Source organism: Malaya genurostris, chromosome 3 (assembly GCF_030247185.1).
Source record: "Malaya genurostris strain Urasoe2022 chromosome 3, Malgen_1.1, whole genome shotgun sequence".
Taxonomy (NCBI): domain Eukaryota; kingdom Metazoa; phylum Arthropoda; class Insecta; order Diptera; family Culicidae; genus Malaya; species Malaya genurostris.
In genome coordinates this window covers 190,662,744-190,685,654 of record NC_080572.1, presented here as the reverse complement: position 1 = coordinate 190,685,654, position 22,911 = coordinate 190,662,744, and the positions used below count along the sequence as shown (strand labels likewise).

Here is a 22,911-nt window from a genome sequence, read left to right as displayed (position 1 = left end):
TTCAAATAAGTTTCAGGCATTACGAAGCATTACATGTGCTACTTTTTTGTAAGTTATAGGCGTTACAAATCGTTACATGCGTTAGTTTTTTTTTGTATGTTTCAGGTGTTACAAAACGTTACATGTGTTAGGTACAAGCGTTACGAAGCGTTACATCCGTTACTCTTTGGCATGTTTTGTGTGTTAGGAAGAGTTATATGAGTTACTTTTTGTAAGTTATAGCACAGATAACAGATATACAGGCTCAAAACCAGGGTAACATTTATTAAACCAGGTTAAGGGATAAACAGTTTCGGAAAATCGTTTTTTTTTACATTTTCTTGTAGTTTAACTTTTCAGAAATATTGTGTCAAAATTTCAAATGATTCCAAAAATATTTTTCACTCACTTTTTGAGAAAAAAAAATTTAAACGCATTTTTCTAAAAACCAAAATCTACTGAACCGATTCTTTTCAATCTTGGAATATGCTTTCTTGATATAAAATGCCTCCCCCTTACGTATTATTCCATTTTCATATTATGGTAGTTTTTCACCGCAAAATTGGGTTTCAATTACTTGGGCATTTCACTCGTTCACCTGATTTGGCTTCCTCGTACTATCATCTGTGCTCAAACGTTAATTTATCTCTGAGAAATTGATGTGAGTTTCGTTTTGGAACTTCAGACCACTACTTCCGGAAACTGAATCCGAAACCAGTATACCCAAAGTAAATTTGTATGACTTTGTGAGGAGAGGCGAAATAAGGAGCGACGGTGTAAGATAATGGGACTTGATATGAACCATCGATCTAGGGCAAGTATGTGCATCGTTAAAGATCTGAGATAAGACCGAACAAGTCTATGACGTTATGTTTCATGGAGCCTATGAATAATTATTCAGTTTTCAAATATTCAAGCACTGTTCGTATAAATTTAAGTTGAATTTAAGCGAATTACATGATGTCTAGCTGTAGTAATAGTAGAAACAATATTTGAGTAAAAAATGTACTTACTTCTCTTCAAAAACGGCATGTGATCATCCTCTATCCTGCTAAACGTACTTTTATCAACGAACATTTCTGTGCTCTTGGGATCTTTTAGCAAAAGTTTGTTCTTGCGAAGTGATGATTCAATGTTGTTCAATCTTCGGTGATAGTTTCTGGTGCTATCGAAAAAGCTGTAAAATTTGGGATTTTCTCCTCCTATCAGATCCAAAAGAACCATCAACTGAATTCGATCTATTTCTCGCATCGATTTTCCAAGGGTTTTCGAAATGTACGGCATCGTGGTCCACTTGTTGGCCAGGTGACGAGATCCGTACAGCGAATCGGTGGTGGACCACTTTCGGAAGGCTTCCTCTCCGTCGAAAAATATCAACATTAAACTCAAATCGGTGTTGTTTTTCAAAAGCTTGAGTGCTGACTCTGCCGTTTTGGCCAGGTTGAGCATCATTGCACAAGGAACGGCCGAATCGACCGCACCGACAAAAGCATGCTCCCGGAAGTATTTGCTATCGTAGTGACATGCCAAAGCAAGATATTTATCCGCTGTCGGATTCAGTTTTCCTACAATGTTTGAAAATTTTAGTCTTCCGAAATGAGGCGTTTTATCGTTGAACTCATCGAGTTCAACTATGAAATGGAGCTGTTTCAGCTGGTCGACGATATAACGTTTGACCTCATCGTGGGTGGCAGTTCCAACGATGCGCGGTTTCAGGATTTTTTTCAGTGTTTGCTGAAAGTGGGTGTCGTTGTTTGACTTACAGACCACTCGCATCTGATCCACCGAAAATTGCGCATCGACCTGGAATAAGAAAAAATGCATTGGAAAACTCTACTGAAGATAATTTAATGGGATATTTTTTTAAACTGTATGTTTATTGAGGTTTCTGCTAAAATAGCGGAAGACGGCAGTTTGTCAAACTTTTTTTATAGTTTTTGCGAGACCTTGCCCGTTTGTTAAACATTCTGGTACTCGAGATGTCAACATTACACTGGTTTCTGTTTAAAAAATGTTCTTCGACTAAGAACTATCCTAACCCCCACAGTTCTGTAAAGGAAAAGACGAAATTCAGAAGAGTCTCCATTTTAGTTTCAATTTTCATATGCCGATGTTTCTACCGGTAGTTGAGTTTTCCAGCGAAATTCGATTTGGCTCTAGTGCAATGCGAACCGCGGCAATGGAGATATAGTACCACAAAGTTAGGATCTTGATGAAGTTTTTTTTAAACATAACGATTTTTTATTTCGGCTCATACGCACTTAATACCCCTGACAGACATGTGATTTCCGTACAATGATTTCTGTACAACGCTGTACGCGTACAACGATGAGGTGACAGACATGTTTTGTCTCCCAGAATGAATATATAGTGAAACGAAACAACTTAAAACTTAGCTTGATTTCCTAGCTCCGATGATCGATAATATAGAAACCAAAAATTTTCACGGTTTGGAGTGTATTCCCAGTAGCTTATTTATGACTGATATAATGAATAGCCTCTCTGAATTATTAAACTAGATTTGTGTGTGAGTGTTCATCGGATGACTGTTTCACTCATATCAAATTTTGTAATTTTAAGGTACATTTATGACACATTTGTTCTGGGATACAGAATTTTTTCCTTCATTGTTCAAATGTTATTAGCATTAGGGAAAATTTGATGTCCATAATTTTGATGTTCTACCGTAACATTTACTGACAAAAAAATGGAGGAAATATGATAGACATTAGCACTACTTTTTTATGCAAAGGAAATGATTTCTACCCAAAAAGGTGATGAATTTGTTTGTAAATCATGCAGACTTTGTATCAATCCGCATAAATTTCAAGGTGTTCAGTCATAATTCCTTTTTCACCCGCATATTCACGATAAAATTAAAAGCACCTAAACTTTTAACCTTGAGCCTCAAAATAGTGAATAAATCTAAAATATTCTTAGTATGTAACCATTAAAAACGGCATGGCATACACACATATTCCAGAAAAATGCTATCAATACGAAGTTTTCATAAAAAGGATTATGTTTATCATAAACCAGATTTTAAAACCTTCTTGAATTTTAAATCATTCCGAAATAGATTTGATATAGGTTTGATACTTCATTTTGCTTTATAAATCTTATGAAAAATAGTCTACTAGTGAGAATATAATCTCATAATGGTTTTATTGGGATTTTAAGGATTTTAAAGTTGTTATGCTATGTTTATGAAGTAACACTGAAAACTACTACGAGTATTTAATAAATTGAATATGTTACTTGGTACGTGTTCTGCTTCAACTTACCCACACTGAAAAACATGATTCACTGTTCTCTATTCATACCCAAAATCACTTTCTAAACAATTTAAAAACAAGTTTTCTTTCTATCCAACGGCATTCAACCTGATGATATAAGACAAAGTAATTAGTAGAATTAGAGTCTCCAGAATTCATAATAGGTCATCAATAAACAGGATGATCACTCAATTGGTTTATGTTTACTATTGGATATTTATCGTTTATTATTACCACATGTGCATTCAAAATATTAATCATTATGTTATTAAATCCATTTCAACAATAAATTTACTTGTTATTGAATGGAGTCAAATGAACAAGGATGAATATATTGTTTTCCTTATTTGTATTTCAAACCTTCATCAAATTTATGAACATTTCTTTGTTGACTGCATTTTGAAAATATTCTACAACGTTGACAAAGCATATAAGTTTTATGCTGCTTGTTAGCATTTAATCGAGATATTTTTGCAAAATAAAACGATGGTTGTTTATTATTTGTTGCTTTAAAGAAGGAAATATTGTTTCATGAGTTCACCATTGCTCGCCAATGGCACTGGTAGCAGTAAACAGTGATGTGATTTTGCACAGTACAACGATCAATGACCGCAGTACGGAAATCACCGTTGTATCATGATGCTCGCGTGATACCACCGTGATTCAGGGTGACAAACATGTGATTTCATAGTGTACAGTGATTCCGATATCACATGTCTGTCATAAGCATAAGCTTAATGTTTAACATAATAAAAAAAACGAAATTATTTTTCTTACAACTGGATCTAGTAGTCATCTTCTTCTTTGGAGGAGACTTTTCATTTTCATTGCTATCCAGCAAACGACTGAGGAGCAGTGGTTCGCTATTACGCTCCCATCCATTGGTTCGGTATCACTATTGTTGGCGGAATCATCGTTGCCCAGGTGTTGGGTGTGTTGTTAGCTGCAGCTGGCATACCTTGTTCTGCATAAAATACGACTGATGACTGGGGTTATTCGGGGTGTGGAAGAAGCGCCGTTGTCCTTTGGTGTAGATATCTTCTTGTCCAATTTATCACATGGCTTACCATTTAGAATACTGGGGATATTGACATATACCCAAGTAGCATGTTAAGTTGCTGTCCTGTATTTTTCTACTGATTGTGCAATTTATCAAATAAGTTTATATTACTATTCTTGTAAATGTTGTGTTATGGAAAAAGCGCAATTTTTCTTTGTTGTGCAACATATCTTTAAGTTCTTCCGTTGTTACGAACATTTATTCACAATTATTGTGCAACTGATACAAAAACTCATGCATCGATCCCATTACAAATGCTGCAATTAAATCAGCGAAAAAAAACAATTGTGAAACTCATGGAAACTACTACGTAATGTAAACAAGAATTGAATTGATGTTTACAAAAAAAATCTCTAATGAATAAGTTTCACATTTGATTTTCGGTAACTGCTCGTAACACAAACATGGAACTTTAAAAATATTCTGCACATAAATAAATGGTAATACTACATGTTGTAGAATTGATCTTTTATGTTTTAGTAAATAGAGAATCGACAACGAACTGCATTTTTATGGTGAAACATGTCTTTGTACGCCTGAAATTTTCAAGCGCATTTGAATGTACGTGTTTTGATGATTGCACATCAGTTTCTATGAAAATAACAATCTATTCTTTTAAATGAATATGATCGAAATAGTGTTCAAAATATGTATAAGAAAGCTATCAAACATTCATACACCTTTTCAGACGATTTTAATCATATTGATGTTTCAATTAATCTGAAAATTTTGAAATGAATTTTTTTTTTCAATATTTTCCAATATGGCATCGAGGATAACAGTGTGTTGAAAAGAAAATGGTTCACCCAACGTAATGAAATTTTTGTTTTTATTTTTATCAAAATAGTTGTTTTTATTTTTATCAAACTATAGTTGACTTGAACAACAATACAGTTTAGTCATTCATCTTAGTGAACCCGACTTTTGTGATACGCACTGTAGGTGTGCTTTAGTTGCAGAACCAAGTTGCACAAGCGGTAATATATAACTAGGAGAGTAACTATGATAAACTTAACTTTTCGTTCAATATCTTTAAAAAGTGATGTCAGGTCTGTTCATTTTTTTCGCGAGATAAAAACCTGATACAAATTATCTCATTGTTTTTTTTTTGTTTTCATTGTATATGTAATGTTGTATTTCTGAAACGTTCATGATAATATTCTCATGTCGGCAAGTTTTGCGTTCATTTCAAGCAGATAAATCTGGTACCACTTCTTTGCAAGTTTCGAATTGTGTTTCTAAAAATGAAATTCTAATTTTTCTGCACACACTGACCTAATATTTCATGAGTCAACCAAAACTGTGTGGACTCGGCTGCAAATTTGTTTTTACTGCGAGGTTTTCAATTCGGCTTACCATTTTTTGCCTTGCGGAGAGCATAATTTCGCTATTTTTCTCTTCACAAAAGATAAACAACCATTTCGGCACATATTGAGTCGGACATTGACAGTCATTTGGAAATTTTTTGATAAATTGAACAATTGTTTTAGTTACTTCGTTTTAACATGACGATGTGAAAATTTTTGCAGAGCTTCTATAACTGCTAGTGCAACGTGGGCAAGTTGGTGATTTGCTGCACAATTGTTTCAGGTGTACCATAAATTGTTCTATAATGATTTTTTGGATAGTATTGTAAAACTTAAATGTGATAAGTTGCACAACCGATTTTAATATTTTTGAAAATCTTTCTGAACTTATCTAACATAAAAAACAATTCAAAAACAATTGTAGAACCTCTTGAAATTTCAATAAGTTACATTTGCTACTTGGGTAGGTAACTGATTGTCGTAGGTAACTAGTGATTTGCATGGAACCTTTGTATCTTGGCCGAAAATCACATTAGAAGGAATAGCCTTCTTCAAGTCCATGCGTAACAAACGTACCTCTTTTAAAATACCGGGGAAAAAGTTCTTCCACACTTCCGTTCCGATGGAAAGAATCTCTCCATACTGAGACATAGTTTTGCGAATATAAGGATCAGAGACGCCTGAGAGTAGATCATGTACACGCACTTCTATAGCACTATCTTCCACATATACTGGTATGTTGTGCTTGATGTTTTCATGCTCCACATAGTGCACATTGTTATTGTTTTTAACGAATTGAATTGCATCCAACTTTCTTAAAAAAATTAAAAACATCATTTGTCTTGTTGCATTGAAGTAAATGCACACGTTCAATATCATGATGCATTTGCTTCTTAAGGGCTGAGGCCAGTGTATTTTAAAGGGCCATTTTCACGCTTCAAATCTGATTTTCTCAGAAACGGTGACGAATATCGAAAAACCCAACTGAGAATCTCTTAGAAAATTAGTTTAGATTATTCTGTGAAAGTTTCAGAATGATTCATTGACTTTAGCGGTCGGGAAAGTCTTTTTTCTGAAGGAAGAATTGCATAGCTGAAAACTGAAACTTTCAACTTGTTCATTAAATATATCATGGATCAAAAATCTATCCAGACAATGTCTAAATAATTTAATTTGGATTCGATTAGTGCATAAAAACATATATGTTGTCGCGATGAAAATTAAGTGAAAGTTATTTTTGTGGAGGTAAGTCGATTTCTATGTCGGCGCCATTTTAGTTCCCTGGTAACGTAACGAACCATGAGAGAGAAAAAACCGGCTCAAAAAGGCTGCCAAACAAGCGGCAGCTTTCTTGGATTTTATGTGATGTAGTCAAACTTGTAACCGAAAATATCAAAACTTTCTTGGCCACCCGGCCACATTATCGAGAGTCATTTTGCAGATTTGCGAGAGAGCATGGAGAGAAATGTAATACGCACAGCGAGCCACGTGGTTTTACGCGACCAACTAGCGTCAACCCTAAGCAAACCTTCAAGTTCTCGTATCGAAGGTCGAATTTTGCACTGCCTGATATCAACAATAATTGTATTTTTTTCGTATTAAGTTTCGCACGATGACGACACGAATAAACTGACGATGAATCAAGTTCATCTTTTGACAGCTGTCAGTGGTTTGTTTACATATCTATGACAACTTATTAAATTAGAATGAACACATGAACCAACCACTAATATCTGTCAAAATTAGTTATTTTGTTCATTTTTGTGAGGTTATATCATGTTCATGCAAAACCTAATTAGGTTTTTACCGTCACTGCTAACCTCAATCGGATGAACACATTTTGACAATTCAGCGGTACTGTTTATAAACAGACTTTTTTTTTGTTTGTATTTTGAAAAACAGATGAGAACGTTCACGGTCCATATCGCCTAAAAAGAATTTAAAAACATTTGTTAACGATTCGTTTCAGAGATTTATTAAATTATAGTGACTAGTTGTGAAGTGTAAAGATGATTGTTTGAAATGTGTTCCTCGATTTTGATGTCGAAACAAAAGCACAATCGTCCACGTGGAAGCACCCAACGTCACCAAGACAAAAATCGCCAAGCTCAAAAAAACACGTCTACACCATCCGCTACAAGACAGAATGTAAACAATGAATACAGCTGAAAATTTCACCATACATTAGGGACATATGTACCAACACAATAAAAAAAATTTGACCACCGGACTCTCCAGACGCGCGCAATCAAAAAATTCAGGGAACTTTTTGAACAGACATCGTAAGCGCGTTTTTTTTATCGACTGACTTGGATAAGAGGTCAAAGCGAACTGATCTTGATTAGTTGATCGAAAGCGATACGTAATGTCACAGTTTAAAAAATAATCGTTTTGAGCGACTCGAGTTAAGATACATAGGCCCTTATTACCGAGATTATTGTTGAAAAAATGATTTTTCACTAGAGTGATCACTTCATTGAGCGTGATACTGGTAATAGGTAAAATCAAGTGAAGTGATATGTGAGTGAAGTGAAAGTGGAAGTGAGAACGGTAATAAGGGCCATAATGTCAGTTCACACTGTCTTAGCTCTGTTCGGCGCTCTTGTCTCTCTTCAGAATGTAGAATTCATTGAACCGACAACAAGACTTCTGGAAACCACAGCAACAACAAATCAAAACCTTGGTATTACATTCCGTTAGTGGAATTTGATTTTCTGTTTCAACAAACCTCACAGGCGATTCATAGCGATGCAAGACTAGTGCTACGATTCCACTGATACGACTTCGAGACACGGGACTCGAACATATGTCAACTGGTTTATATACACGATTAGTTCTCTGGATGGATGTAGTAAGGAACATTTGTTTACTTTTGGTCATCATCAGTGAAGACACTGGCTTCGGCTGAGTTGAACTACCTCAAGATAAATTTCCACCTCCTTAAAAGATTTATGTTGAACTGCTGAGTGGCGTGGCAGCTCAACATGAACTGCTATACACCGGTGAAACGGAAACGTAAATATAATAATAATAGGAATAGACTCTCAGTTCGTAATGTTATGTTACGTTTAATACGGCCAATGCGATGAACGGTTTCTAGGAAGGACGGATATGTTGACTAAATACAGTTGCTAAGTGATGAATGACATTTCAAAGCTGATTTTTAATAAATGTCAGGTCAGGTGCGTCCCGGCTTGGCGGTTCAATGCGTAGGGCACTGGTCTTACAAACCAGTTGTCGTATGTTCGAGCCCCGACCTGGAAGGATTCGTAGAAGGATGACGAGCCATGCAATGGTTCTGTACACTCTGAATCGGCTGCGAAGTCTGTTGAAGCAGAAAGTCGGAAATGGAAAATTGAGAGTATATCAGGCACTGAGGTTAACTACGAGATTAATAGCACCTATTATCTTTCTCCGGACCGGCCCAGCCTAGACTCCTAGAATGCAGGATATTCTTTCAGTAGCCAGATTTTTCCTATGTTTCAAATTTGATTCGTAAGCATTTGGCATTAGCATTCTATTTTGTTAACCCAGTGTGTAGAAACTGTAGGATCCTTGCATACACGATAACTCATAACAAAGCTGTCATCCACTAGTGACACCATTAAAACTTTCACTTTAATTCAGCCTTCAGCTGTAGCTCAAACACGATATCCATATCGATTCTTCTTCTTGGAAAATATTCACAACCGTCACTATATACTAAGGTTCATTCCCATTAAACTTTGATGGAACGTGTTGGAGAATTCAACCGACGCCCACAGCTTCTTTCTATCTCTCTGCAGTTACAGAGGCACCAGGGATTAATGCGATATCTGACGATAAACTTTTAGGGTGGCAAAAATGAGTATGTTTTTGCATAACTTAAACATATCATCGCTCCTCTGCCAGTTGGGGAAGAGAGGACGTATTTTTTATCCTGTAAAAGAATGAGACAATGCTCGTATAGCATGGTCAGTTAGCCGTCGCTTCACATTCCATCGCCCACGTCAGAAACCAATAGCAGCAATATCGGACAGTTCAGATGACATCCATGTTTATGGATTTGATTATCCCATTATGACTTTTCCTTTCACCGTAATCCTGCTGTTTGATTTTACATCAAAATCGAGACAATCTCATTAATTAAACAAACAATCTATAAGGGAAATGAGATGGTAAATTCTCCGACAGCAATTACCACTCAAGGGAACAATTTCATTAAATGCGACGTAAAGCGAGCTTATGATTCGTCTATTTTGTTCGAGAGAAACAAGTAAAATTTTACCGGAAAACGATGATTTTATTTCGTTATTCCGAATGTAGTAACATGAATCCAATGAGCAGTTTTGCATCGAATGGTAATTGTGCGAGGGCATTAGTGCGTGCAATTCAATTTGTTGTGTAACACTTTCACTATGTGTTATAGCGAGTGTAACAGGGTAAACAATAAAAGGGAATCAGTCATATTTTATTAGCTACTGGGTGCGAAATTCGTTTACTACGAGTCCGTCCGTTAGAGTAGATTCCTTCCTTCCTCTCGCGACCGAACCGACCTTCGGTAGTGAACCATTTTTCGAATGATTTCAACTTTGGTAAAAATATTTGACATCTTGATAGTTATTTTCATAGAGGTGTTAAATTTGCCAAAAACTGCGAACGTATTCAGAATTTGGCATATAGGAAGCATTTTGATTTAATTGCACAGAAAATTAAATGATATCTAGTAATATAGTAGTTGCAATACAGAGTGCGTAACAAAATCTCAAGAAAAATTTACTTCAATTGATTAAATATTGTTACTTTATCCCGCAGTGTTTTTTTTTTTCAGCGGATAGTATAGATCTGAAACTTTTTGAAAGATATTTTCTAGTGTTTGAAAGTATTTACTGAGCTGTCGAAAACAACTATTCTCTCGAGCGGTTAGGCTGTGAGTTATTTTGCGAATGATATTAAGGGGCAATTTGCAATCTTAGAATAACGGCCATTGTTGCAAAACTCAGAAGCAGTTTTCTTCGCCGTCGTTGAGCGGAAATTCAAAAGAATATCAGTTTGGAACATTTTTCTAAATGCTTTTTTTTGAAGATTCGTCAAGCAGCAGCGGAGGAAACTGCTTTAGCGTTTTTCAACAACAGCTGTTTTCCTGAGATTGTAACTATAACCTTAACTTTTAGCTAAATTTGATCTTTTGATAGTAATTTTTTATCTCTTTTAGTTCAATATAGTTCTTAGTATAGTTCATATCTTAGAGTTCAACTAAAACTACGGACCAATTCAAAGTTTGACGGACGGAAAGTTATCTGGGTTTATTTTGCACTGCAAATAAGATGATTACAAGTGCTATAATAATTGCAATTCAGAGAACGTTAGAAGAACTTCGAGAAAAACGTACTTCGTTTGACAATGTATTGAAACTTTTTGCCTGTCTCATATAGAAAGGTCACAGTGAAAACCGACTTTTGAACCGAGGCCCGGAGGGCCGAGTGTCATATACCATTCGACTCAGTTCGTCGAGTACGCAAAATGTCTCTGTGTGTGTGTGTGTGTGTGTGTGTGTGTGTGTGTGTGTGTGTGTGTGTGTGTGTGTGTGTGTGTGTGTGTGTGTGTGTGTGTGTGTGTGTGTGTGTGTGTGCGTATGTGTGTAGGTAACGTTTTTTTGCACTAACTTTTCTCGGAGATGGCTGAACCGATTTTCACAAACTTAGATTCAAATGAAAGGTCTTGTGGTCCCATACAAAATTCTTGAATGTCATTTGGATCCGACTTCCGGTTCCGGAATTATGGAATGAAATGTGCAAAAAATTGTGAAAATAAGTGCACTAACTTTTCTCTGAGATGGCTGAACCGATTTTTACAAACTTAAATTCAAATGAAAGGTCTTGAGGTCCCATAAAAAATTCCTAAATATTATTTGGACCCGACCTCCGGTTCAGAAGTTATGGGGTAAAATGTGCAAAAAAAAGAAAATATGTGTTCTTACTTTTCTCATAGATGGCGCGACCGATTTTCACAAACTTAGGTTCAAATGAAAGATCCTGTGGTCCCATACGTAATTCCTGACTTCCGGATCCGGAAATATAGGGTAAAGTGTGTTAAAAATTGTATACCATCACTGAAAATGGGGAAAAACCTTAAAACATTTTCTAATGTCGTTTTCGCTTGAGAAAACTGAAACTGACCCAGGGTAGTTTCATCAAACAGACACTTTTCACTAAACTCTGTTGATTTCGCACTTAGCAACGGGGGTTTTAGCAAACCTGATATAAAAATCAGGTTCGAAACTGACTCGATTTTCAGTTCAACGACGTTGAAACTAGGTTCGAAACTAGCTTCAAACAAACGGTTTGACAGCAGTTAGGGTGGAAACTGGGTTAGGTTTGCTATCAAGCGAAAACGACATAAATCGACCTCAAATGTTTTCCAATTGAAAGTTTTTATCAGTAGACGGTCAAACAAACCGATTTCGGTTAATCTTTTAAGAATCAAAGAAAACCACAGTATTATATATGATAGTATGATTGATATGAGAAAGGCATCATTACACCACTAGGTGGATTAAAACAGGTTTTTGTGTGTATTTTCTTTGGCTGTAAGCATAATAATTACACAGTAGTTATTTTTACTGAAGCTCTGAAATAGGAATAGTTCAGAAAGCTTGATTTTCAGTGTCGGAAAATAACTATCGCCCAGAAAAAATCAATATTTGTTTTTTATGTGTTTAAATATTCATAATTTAGTTTTATTTGATCATTAAAACGACGACATTGAACATGCAAAAAAAAAATCCAAAAATTATTGTAAAATGGAATTTTCAGTCAATTCTTCAATAAAACCATATCAATATTTGACGAATATATAATTGAAATATTTTTGTTCATAATTATTTTATTCTATTTTTATGAACAATTGATTTAGTATCATGTATTTATCGTCAACGGAGCATCGTAGAAACTGAATCTGTTGAAAAAATTGCGGACCAGTAATTACTTAAACATTTTCTAACGAAAAGAATTACTCTCGGCATGGTGCTAATTTTTTTCGTGCAAAATGTTGAAGTAATTACTGGGTCGTATTTTTTTCAACTGATTTAGATTGCACAAAGTTTTATTGTAATATGATATTATTTTCCAATTTTTTAAAGGCCCGAGCAGGACAAAAATCAATTGTTCATAAAAAAGTATGTAAAATAGTTACGAAAGAAAAGTATTTTTGAAAATTTTTTATACATTAAGTTTAACTATTCACCTAAATATTTTAAATAAGACGATTTTGCAAACGATATTTTGAAAAAAAGGAAAAATCAATCCGCGAAATTTGCAAGAATTCGACATAGAGTTTCTTTTAAAGCGGTTTGATTCACAAGTGTTTTTTTCATGCAGTTTGTTTAAGTGTTTAAATTCTGAAACACAAAATCAAAACTGGAGCAATGAACGCAAGTAAACAGGTTATTTTAGGCGTCGTCGTTTTTATAGCTAATGCTTATGATTAAAAGAAGCTCATCGTGCTTTTCACTGTTTTACTATTCAAATGTACATTAGTTAAAATCGCGTTAAAAATACGTTCATCACACCATTCCATTTAATTCATATTCTTAATCTTCATATTTAAAAACATAACGCCTGAATTTATGTTGCAAAAATTACCATCGTATCAAAAACACGCCTGAAATTATACCCAAAAACGTCAAGTATGTTACGTTTAAATTTCAACAAAATCAGTCCAAATGGATCATGATCCGAGAAGTTTTAATCATGGTGTATTATCATAACATGAGAGTATATTATATTCCTCATATCATGACTCGTTTTGCTCATTTGTAGAATCGGAATTTTGCCCGTGTAGAATCATATTATCAATAATTGAACAAAAAAATCAATTAGTATTTATTTTCTGAGCGATTTAACGAATTTTGACAGAGATACTACTATAAAATTTTGGTAGCTATGAAGTAAGTATATCAGTAAAAATAATCTAAACTCAATTATGTCGTTATTGTATGTTCATTTTATATTATATTTAATTATTTAATTAATTGAATTGATTCTGTGCCAATTCTTAGTTTTTCTTATAGTTCTACACTGATACAGATCATGTAATTGTAAATAAATTGAACAATCTCAAAAGTTATCGTCTAATGTTTATGTTTATGTGATACATAGTAGAATTCAATGGTGTTGAAATATTATTCTAAAGGAAATATTCTACTAAGCGTTCAAGTGACAAATTAGTTGAAATATATTTTAATGTTTTCCGATCAAATTTTATGAAGATGCGCAAAATTTTCTATAAAACAGATGAACACCCGATCAGATGGTAATAACTGAAATATAACAACTAGAGTAATTTATTTCAAAAATATTTTGTAATAAATTTTGAAATATTTTTGGCTGGTAAGCTGTTAAAACAACAAAAATCATAACAAAAAAGACTCTAGCAGTATCAAAATTGTAACAGATTTTGAAACTTTTGTATCACAATTATTTTTTAATTTGATATAAATACAGTAAGTAGAAATTTATAACTATTGTAATAAATTAAATAGTATAACGAATGGTCCTGAATAATATCGTTTTTATGATTGATATTGTTAATTAATGTGTAAATTAGAAATAGGTTTTAGAAAACTATATCACAGTCAATTTTTAGGATTGTTCCAACCATAAATTGTAAAATGTTTTTACCTTTTTTATATATATAAAAAATAGGTATAGAATTCGCTCAAACTTGTGTGTGTGTGTGTGTGTGTGTGTGTGTGTCTGTATGTGTGTTTTCAACTAAGAGGTCGAGATCTCAGAGATAGCTGGACCGATTTTGATCTAACTAGTCGCAAATGAAAGGTCTCCCCGTCACCCAGAACGCTATTGAATGGTTTTGAGATCGGATGTTTACTTTTTGAGTTATACAAAGTTTTATGTCAAAATTTTCAATTTTTTGACAGTATCTGTCACATTTGACCTTGAAAACAGAATATGTTTTCAGACTTAGATTCCGCACGGTAATAGCTATCCAACATGCCATAGATTGTTAAAATCCGTCCACTTTTAACGGAGATATCGACATTTTTGTATAAGCGACTTTTGCCCTATTCCAGCAGGAGAAGTTTTGAGCGCTATATTATAAAGCAATGCTTGGGAGCAACGTGAAACGATTTGGCACGGTTCGTTTTTGGCAACATAATCGTTCGAATATGGCATATGTAAACCAGATGATGGCAGCATTTTCGAGTAGAAAGCAATTCCATAATTATATTGATTTAAAGTACTTACAGCAATAAATGCATGAAGCAAATGCATGAAGCAAATGCGTGTGTGACAAATAATTTCACTCAATTTTCTCGGAGATGGCTAAACCGTTTTCTACAAACTCAGACTCATATGAAAAGTAGTATACTCCCAAACAAGGTACCTGAATTACGTTTGGATCCGACTTCTGATTGCGGAATCACAGTATGATATGTGAAACGAAATTCAAATAATGCAATTCACTGAACCGATCTTAGATTCAAATGAAATCTAAGAATCATCTATGATTCCAATGAGAGGTCTTAAAACACATAAATTGATAAGGTTTATCGGGTTGGCAGATTTGGATAGTCGATTACCAAATAAATTTATTTGCTTAGCGGTTTAAGTTGAACTGCTAGGCACGAGATGGCAGTTCAATTTGAACTGCTTTAAGCACTGACGAGCCGAAGGCGAAACGCGAGGAAAAATAAACAAAATATGTGCTTTTTGCACAAACCATCAAAACCCCTAAATGTTCAATTCATTTCAGTTTAAGCGGAATTCGTTCTTGGATTCGGAATGTACTCCCAAATTTTAATTCGCACTACAATTTCTTAAAGATATCTACACACTCCTCAGGTGAACTTAACTGATTTCGGCTACATCGATTTTAGAATTCAGGTTTCAGTATCGAATCGTTTCTCAAAGCTCAATCATTTTCTCAAAAAGGCCAAATCGAACTTCAAAAACAAAAATTCAAATTAAAGGACTTAAGGTCCCATACGAAATTGGTGAATTTTATCCGTTTCTGGAATTACAGATGATGAGTTTTTATAATTCATACCGATATATAAGATGTAAATTGTTTATCGTATTAATTTATGGCCATTCGAATCATTTTGGGTTATGCTAGTTCCTAAATACCAGCTCTGGAAGTACCATAAATAATGACGAAAAACTCTAAAGTGGAACTTACTTCGACATCTCATGGAATGTTCAATCGATTGTCACACGTTAAGATTGAAATTCGATACGATTTCGACATTACAGGGTAATGAGTGATCTAAATCTCAATTTGCCGTTTAAAACGACGATAATTAAAATAATGAAAACTAAAACACCTAAGAATATCCATGCAAAAAACATATGCGGATTGATAAAAAAAGGTATCATCTCACTGCTAGGTGGACTAATCACGTTTTTTTTTATTAAATGAATAATTTGTTTATTGGTCTGGTTTCTTCTTTTAGTTTTTTGATAGTTTTTTTATATCTCGATATAAAGCAACGGAAGAACTCATTTTGTAAATTAAGGAATATTTTTATGACTCTTGCAAATGAAAACAAAACATTATAACTGATTTTGTTATTATATTGATATCATAAGTTTTAACTTTCAACTGCTTTCATTTGTAAATTATCTCAAAATAATACTATGTTCACACTATGAGTTAAAACATGTTTTAACTCTGATTTCATGTTTTAAGCGAAATAACATGTTTTTCTTTTGCGTTATTTCATATTCATAAACGTCACATTAAAACATGTTTTCCCGAAATAACACGATATAATTGTCAGTAAAGCACAACCCTGCTAGCATTTTCCTTCACTTTTCGACTACACTCAAACAAAAATTCACGTTCGATTCATTTGAAAAATCACGTAAACTGGTTTCAACTGTCAAATTGAATATTTTACGTGACGAAAATGAATGTTATACGAACATCCTCTAAAATGAATAGAGTCATCACATAAGGTTTACGTGAATTGACCAAACGTCAAACAATCTACGTGAATTTCCAGTGTGAAAAACTCGATTTTGAAAATGGCGAACAGTGGCCCTCAAAGTGTGAGTATTGTAAATATTTGCGAGAAATGTTATTTAATTGCAATTTTTTACTACATCGATCGCTTCATTCCGGTATGAAAGTTTCCATGTGTTCGACTGAACCGAGTGCCTGCGTGAGTCCGGAAATGCTCCCGCTCCTGCCGAAACGGGTTCAAAATCGGTATGAAGCTAGAGACACTGGACCCATGTAATGGGACCTCAACCTGCATCGGTAGTGTCGTGGGAGTTCTCGGATCTTGACTTCGGCTTTGATTGGATGGCAATGACAACATAACGATTTCTGGAGGTTTGTCGATTCGAGATCCGACGACGTTATTAGTTGCTTTTTATTTTTATTTCGCTTTTTATTTTTATTTAAAATTCTATGCTAATTTTCTAGAATAAATGTTTTATTTTTCATGGCATTTTTCAATTTTTAGATTTATATAAAAATCTGAAATCTCCCTTCTGACTTCAACCAATATATAAAAAATAGTGGTTCTTTGGTATCTAAATTTGATATGAACTGATAGATAAATGTGATATGAGCAGTACATTACATTTTACCTATGAAACACGTAACTTTTACTGGATTATGCATTAAACAGCTTTTAAATGCCAGTCCATTAAAACCTACGTGAAAAGTAGGGTGGAAAATATTCACATAACTTTTCACGTAACTATAATATGATTATTATTTTGAGTGTATGTCAATTCACAAGCTGTTCAACAACAGCAGTTTTCCATTAAAGTAGCCATGTAATCATAATAAAACAAAACTGAAAACTGGTACCAACGTTGCCAGGTATACCGATTTCTCGGTATTTATACAGATTTTTGACCTTTATACCACAATACAGATATGTTCTCCCAAAATACCGATAATTCACGGATCACACAGATAAGTACCGATTTTGGTTTTTAGCTTGAATAGACATGAGAAAAGGTTATCGTGGGACCTTTTTTTTCGCTCACCTTTTCTACTACTTATGTAGAAGAGATATTGATACCGATATGATACAGATAGATTTTTGCGCCGACTAAATATTTTTGGAAAAATAACCTGGCAACGCAGATAGGTACAACCATTTTTCTTAGTGTGAACAGTGTGGTTTTAGCTTTATATTACTATCGTTGAAACATGTTATTTTCGGCCAGTGTGAACACAGTATAACACAAATTGTTATACATATCGACTGTTGATATACTTGTGTAATGATTTTGTTATGTGCATCTGATCAGGCAAATGTTACTGAATATCCAGCGACATAACGAATTTAAAATGAATGTCAAGATTTTGAATGTTTTGTCTTTCTCATATAGAAAGGTTATGTAATCACTATGAAACCCAACTTTTCAACCGGACAGTCGAGTTGTCCTATACCATTGGCCACAGTGCGTCGAGATCAGAAAATGTCTGTGTAAGTGACTTTGTGTAACAAATACATGCACTCAGTTTTCCGTACCATCACCGAAAAACTTTTCTCCGAGATGCTCAATTCTTTCATATAGCTCGCAGGTACGGATTACTAATTTATGTCTGTGTGCAAGTTTATGCCATTAGATGTTGATTACCACGTGATTGTAAAATTAAGAAATCTGTAGAAAATCTTCACGGCTTAGTTTTCGTTAATTTGAATTTGAATAAGGTTCAACAGGATTCAAAATTTCAAAACATTGTGGTCTTAAATCTCAAAACTTTAATATCTTCATTCTGTGTTTAAATATTTCGCTGTTTCAAGATTTAACAATTCCAACATTTAATAATTCCAAATCCCTAATATTTAATATTTTCAAATTTCTGTATTGGAAATAATTAAATAGTTAATGTTAATGTTAAATTTTAATAATCATAGTTTTAGTAATTGACAAATTGGTCGTATGTTTCAGCCCCGAGCTGGAAGGATTTTTATATTGTTTTCGTTTTTGAACCTAATAGAGGGCGACTCTGACTCCGAGTAAAAGTCGCACGAGCTGAGTTTTTCGCACCGTCGACACCGAGAGAAACTCGGCGAGGAATATCGGTGGCAACCAAATAGATTTTTTTGCCGGATCCGGCATTCCAATACATGCACACGCTGGCAGCTCAGTCATCGCCGATGAGGAAAAAAAACGTCCCGGATGGTCCCGTCCCGGAATAGTGCGAATAGACTTTAAAACGAACAAGTACGCGCCCTAAACAACAACTCATAAAAAAAATAATACATAAAAAACTCGCATGGATGCGTGGAGCGAATCTACGCGATTAAAGTCAGATCTAGAGCGACCCGAGGTGTCTAAAACAAACATATCAAAAGTTGTTTGGGCGACTCTGGGTCAGCTCTCAGGCTGCGCTGATCAATAAACGAAAACGGTATTAGTGTCAATAGGATCGTAGCATCGATTGCGCAGTTTGTTGAAACAGAAAGGTCAAATTTCACAGAGATTGTTGAGATACTAAAACTAAAAGAAACTTGGCTAATGTTGGAAAGGAAAAGTAGAAATCTATGTATTATTCTAAAATTATTTGAAACTAAAACAAAGAGAGATTTTCTGTTAGCTTGATTTTGGAGAAAAACAAACTTTAAAATTTATTATTTTCACGTTTCGTCAAATTGAACTGCTTAGTGCTAAACCCGGCAGTTCAATTTGAACCACTAAGCAGACGTAAAGTTTCTGCTATTTACAGAACACTTTTTGTTTTGCAACGGAGTGTAAAAGTGCTTTCGACTATTTCTGGCCGATGCAGGTTTGGTCATTTAGGGGTTAGCCAAATTTTGTGCTAGGGCACATAACCGTTTTTATCATTATTACGTTTCGTCTTTGACTCATCAGTGCAGAGCAGTTCAAATTGAACTTTCTAGTCGTTTCTAGTTCTACCAAATCGGGTAAGACAAATTTGGTATTATTATCCAACAAGCCATAAATGCTGTGGTCTTCATTAGCTTCAAACTTATTCAAAGGTTTAACGCTACCACCAGCTCATAAACCTTGCCAAACCGTAAATTTTTATGAATGCGAGTGAAGCTAATGAATAACCCATGTTTGTTACTCAATTTAACTTCGAAAATTCGTCTCTCTTAAGTACCCATCATAAATGAGCCATGTCACTAAATTCGGTAATCTAGTGTTAAAAAAAGAATTCTCTTCGAGTTTTCTTGTGCTATCGGAAGCGTAGTCACTGGCAACAATAAAGTGAAATAAAAAAATATGAATGACGAGTGTTATTTAGTTAGTTTCCAAAACAATTAGTCAAGGGTTGTCGTTCATTTACGCGTATTATTTAAACAATTTCTTGCTTTGTACAGCAATATCAAAAGAATTCTTCTCATTTTTTCGTGTTAAAATAATCTCGACGAACTGATTCGAATGGTATACGACACCTAGCTGTCCGGATCTCGGTTCAAAAGTTAGTTTTCACTGTTACATTTTTGAAAAGCGTTATCGCTTTTATTTTTTAAATTCAATGATAAAAAAGTGTATTATGAACCTTTGTTAAAATATTTCTGTTTAGAATTCTATTGATGTCTTCATTGTAAGATACATCTTCTGATTAAAGTATAATGTATTCCGTTCTAATCTCACTCTGCTGAGTTAAAGCAGGTATTTTTTTTTTTGAAAATACTAAATATTTGAGTGTCTGTACGTTACGTCTTTGGTTTGTCAGTGTATAACAGCTCCATAAAAATGTCTATTTAGCAGTTTACCGTAAATCCCTAAGCAGACGTAAAACTCGAACTTTATATGAGCAGCAACATTGTTTCAAATACACCCAAACGCGTGGTTATTTCTGATCATTCGAACGACCATAAACTTCAAAAGTTTAAAAATTTCGCTGGCTTAACGGTTTATGTTGAACTACTAAGTGATATAGCAGTTCAATATGAACTGCTATGCATTGACAGATCGAAGACGACACGTAGTAATTATGTGCCATACGTACATAGCATATGATCGTCAAAATTGGATTTTGTAATTATACAGTTTTATGCATGTCCCAAAGCGATCCTGTTGTTGTTCAAACGGTTTTTCAACATTTTGGCTGTTTGTGTTAATCAATCATGTACCCGTACTATATACGGCAAAAAGTCAGTGAGCAGCAATGCAACCTCCAAACTGGTTCCACTAAAACTATCACTTTCAATTCACGTGTCTCCGTGGTTTATTACAAGCGTCATCGCATATAAACCAATGAAGCATGCTGTCTGTCTCACCTGTTGAATCGGCCACCGAGTGAAGGTCACTAGTGCTAGAAGCAGCGGCAAATGCAAGGAAGTAACATTAAACATTTTTTTCCGATGCCACATCATGCAAAAAATCTGTTTGAAACTGATTTGTTCCACACTGTTTTATCCTCCTACATAGATGAGTTAAATTAGAACTGCATTTTGCACTGAAATTTAGTGACTATTTTAACGATTTCCGTGATTCAGCGGCCAACGAAGAATTATCCTGAGTTATATCAGTTCGGTGGTAAAAATTTTCCTTGGTTCACTATTTATCCTTGAAATTATTGTAGTCTATCGAAACAACAGCACTTGTTATCAGTTGGGTCGCTTGGCCTTTCCCTATAACACTACTGAAGTCACACAAAACACGTTCGTTCGAAGCGGGGATTGCCAGACGGTCTCGACTAGTCGCAATGACGACCGATAGGCGAATGAATGGAAAGTTCGCAGGGTACGGTTGCGAACCTGGTGTACGCTAAATAGTAGATGTTTGTTGTGATGAATGAAGCTTTACGGCCGCACGATAGACTGGCATATATGACAACTTTTTCTCGGAGACTCAAGCAAATTCATGCTGAATGAAAGCTCGTAATTATTTGTTGCAAGAAGTTAATTCAAGTTCAACTTTTACAGGCACCCAACGGAAAAACAGATTGGAAAAAAGAGTTCGTCTAGCAGTCTAGTCTAGCAGAAATGAAAATTCGCGGACTCGTACCCGTTGCTTTTCCAATCTACGAAGCCCCTAAAATTATCCCTTTTAATCTAAATATGTGACATTCTTAGTACTTCAAAAACTGGTATTCAGGGACCAGCATAACCAAAAATGTTAATGAATTAGTATGACGAATAAATTAGAATTGTTTTGAGCCCAGCTTTAAAGATTTGAATTTTGAAAACTTATCACCAGAATTCCAGAATCGGAAGTCGGGATCTGATAAAACTCACCAATTTTGAATGGGACCATGAGTATTTTAATTTGAATTTTTGTTTATTAAATTAGATTTGGTCTTTTTTGAGAAAACGATCGAACTTCTCTATTCCCGATACGTTTGGAACCGGAATTCAGAGATCGGTGTAACCGAAGTTAGTTAAATTCCCCTAAGGGATTGTAAATCATTTGATTCGAAGTCTTTGAAAATCAGTTTTACTATCTTTGAGAAATCGTAGTGCGTTCCAAATAAAATTTGTGGGCACCTTCCGGGATCGAAAACCGAATACCGGTAAAATCGAAATAAGTTTATTTGGTCATCGATTATCAAAATCTGAGAACCCGATAAACTGGATTATATTACGCGAAATTTTTACACTAATCACCCTGTATCTCCTGAATCGTAAGTCGGATCTGATTAGAAAACAAATGGTTTTCTTTTCTCATATAGAAAGGCTATGCAATCACTGTGAAAACCGATTTTTTAACCGAGGCCCGGAGGGCCGAATGTCATATACCATTCGACTCAGCTCGACGAACGGAGCAAATGTGTGTGTGTTCACAAACAAAGATTCAAGTGAAAGGTCTTATAATTTCCTAAAAATTTCTAGAACATTTTTATCCGGATCCGACTTCCGGTTACTGAACTAAATCGTGATAAGTGTAAAATTACCAATTTCATTAGTATTTTTTCACAAACGATGGTCAAAAACAGGTACAAATCCCATAAAACTGTCTGATAAATTCTTCTAGTTTGCAGAGCTTGTTAGTTTGTGGGCATGAAAGCTTAATTCGGCACTACTGGTCCCCCCTTTCCCTGTTCCGGAAGCACCGAAAGAGGTGCAGAAAAAATTAAAAAAATAGAACTCACTTCGATTTCTCTGTGATGCGTGAACCGATTTTCACAAATCTTGATTTGAATTAAAGCCCATATTATCTTTAAAGCTACTGTGAAATTACATCCGGATCTGACTTCCGGTTCCGTAGATACAGGGCAATGAGTGTCAAAGTTTTCAAATCGCCATATAGAATGACAATATGTACCACACCAAAAGAAGAAGAAAACACAAAACAAACGATGCATGCTTTGTTCTATTTCGTACACGCTATGAATAAATCGAAAC

The 22,911-nt window shown here is 34.7% G+C and overlaps 1 protein-coding gene across 1 annotated transcript in view; it reads right to left on the bottom strand.

The window, feature by feature from the left end:
• LOC131435752 (glutaminyl-peptide cyclotransferase-like) overlaps positions 1-21,276 on the bottom strand; it is a 32,303-nt gene extending 11,027 nt beyond the window's left edge. The window contains exons 1-2 of the mRNA XM_058603930.1: positions 20,845-21,276; positions 993-1,782 (exon numbers count right to left, since the gene is read on the bottom strand). Coding sequence (XP_058459913.1) covers positions 993-1,782; positions 20,845-20,940 — 886 coding nt within the window. The 5' untranslated portion in view covers positions 20,941-21,276. The remainder of the gene's footprint in view (positions 1-992; positions 1,783-20,844) is intronic.
• Between the last annotated feature and the right edge of the window lie 1,635 nt (positions 21,277-22,911).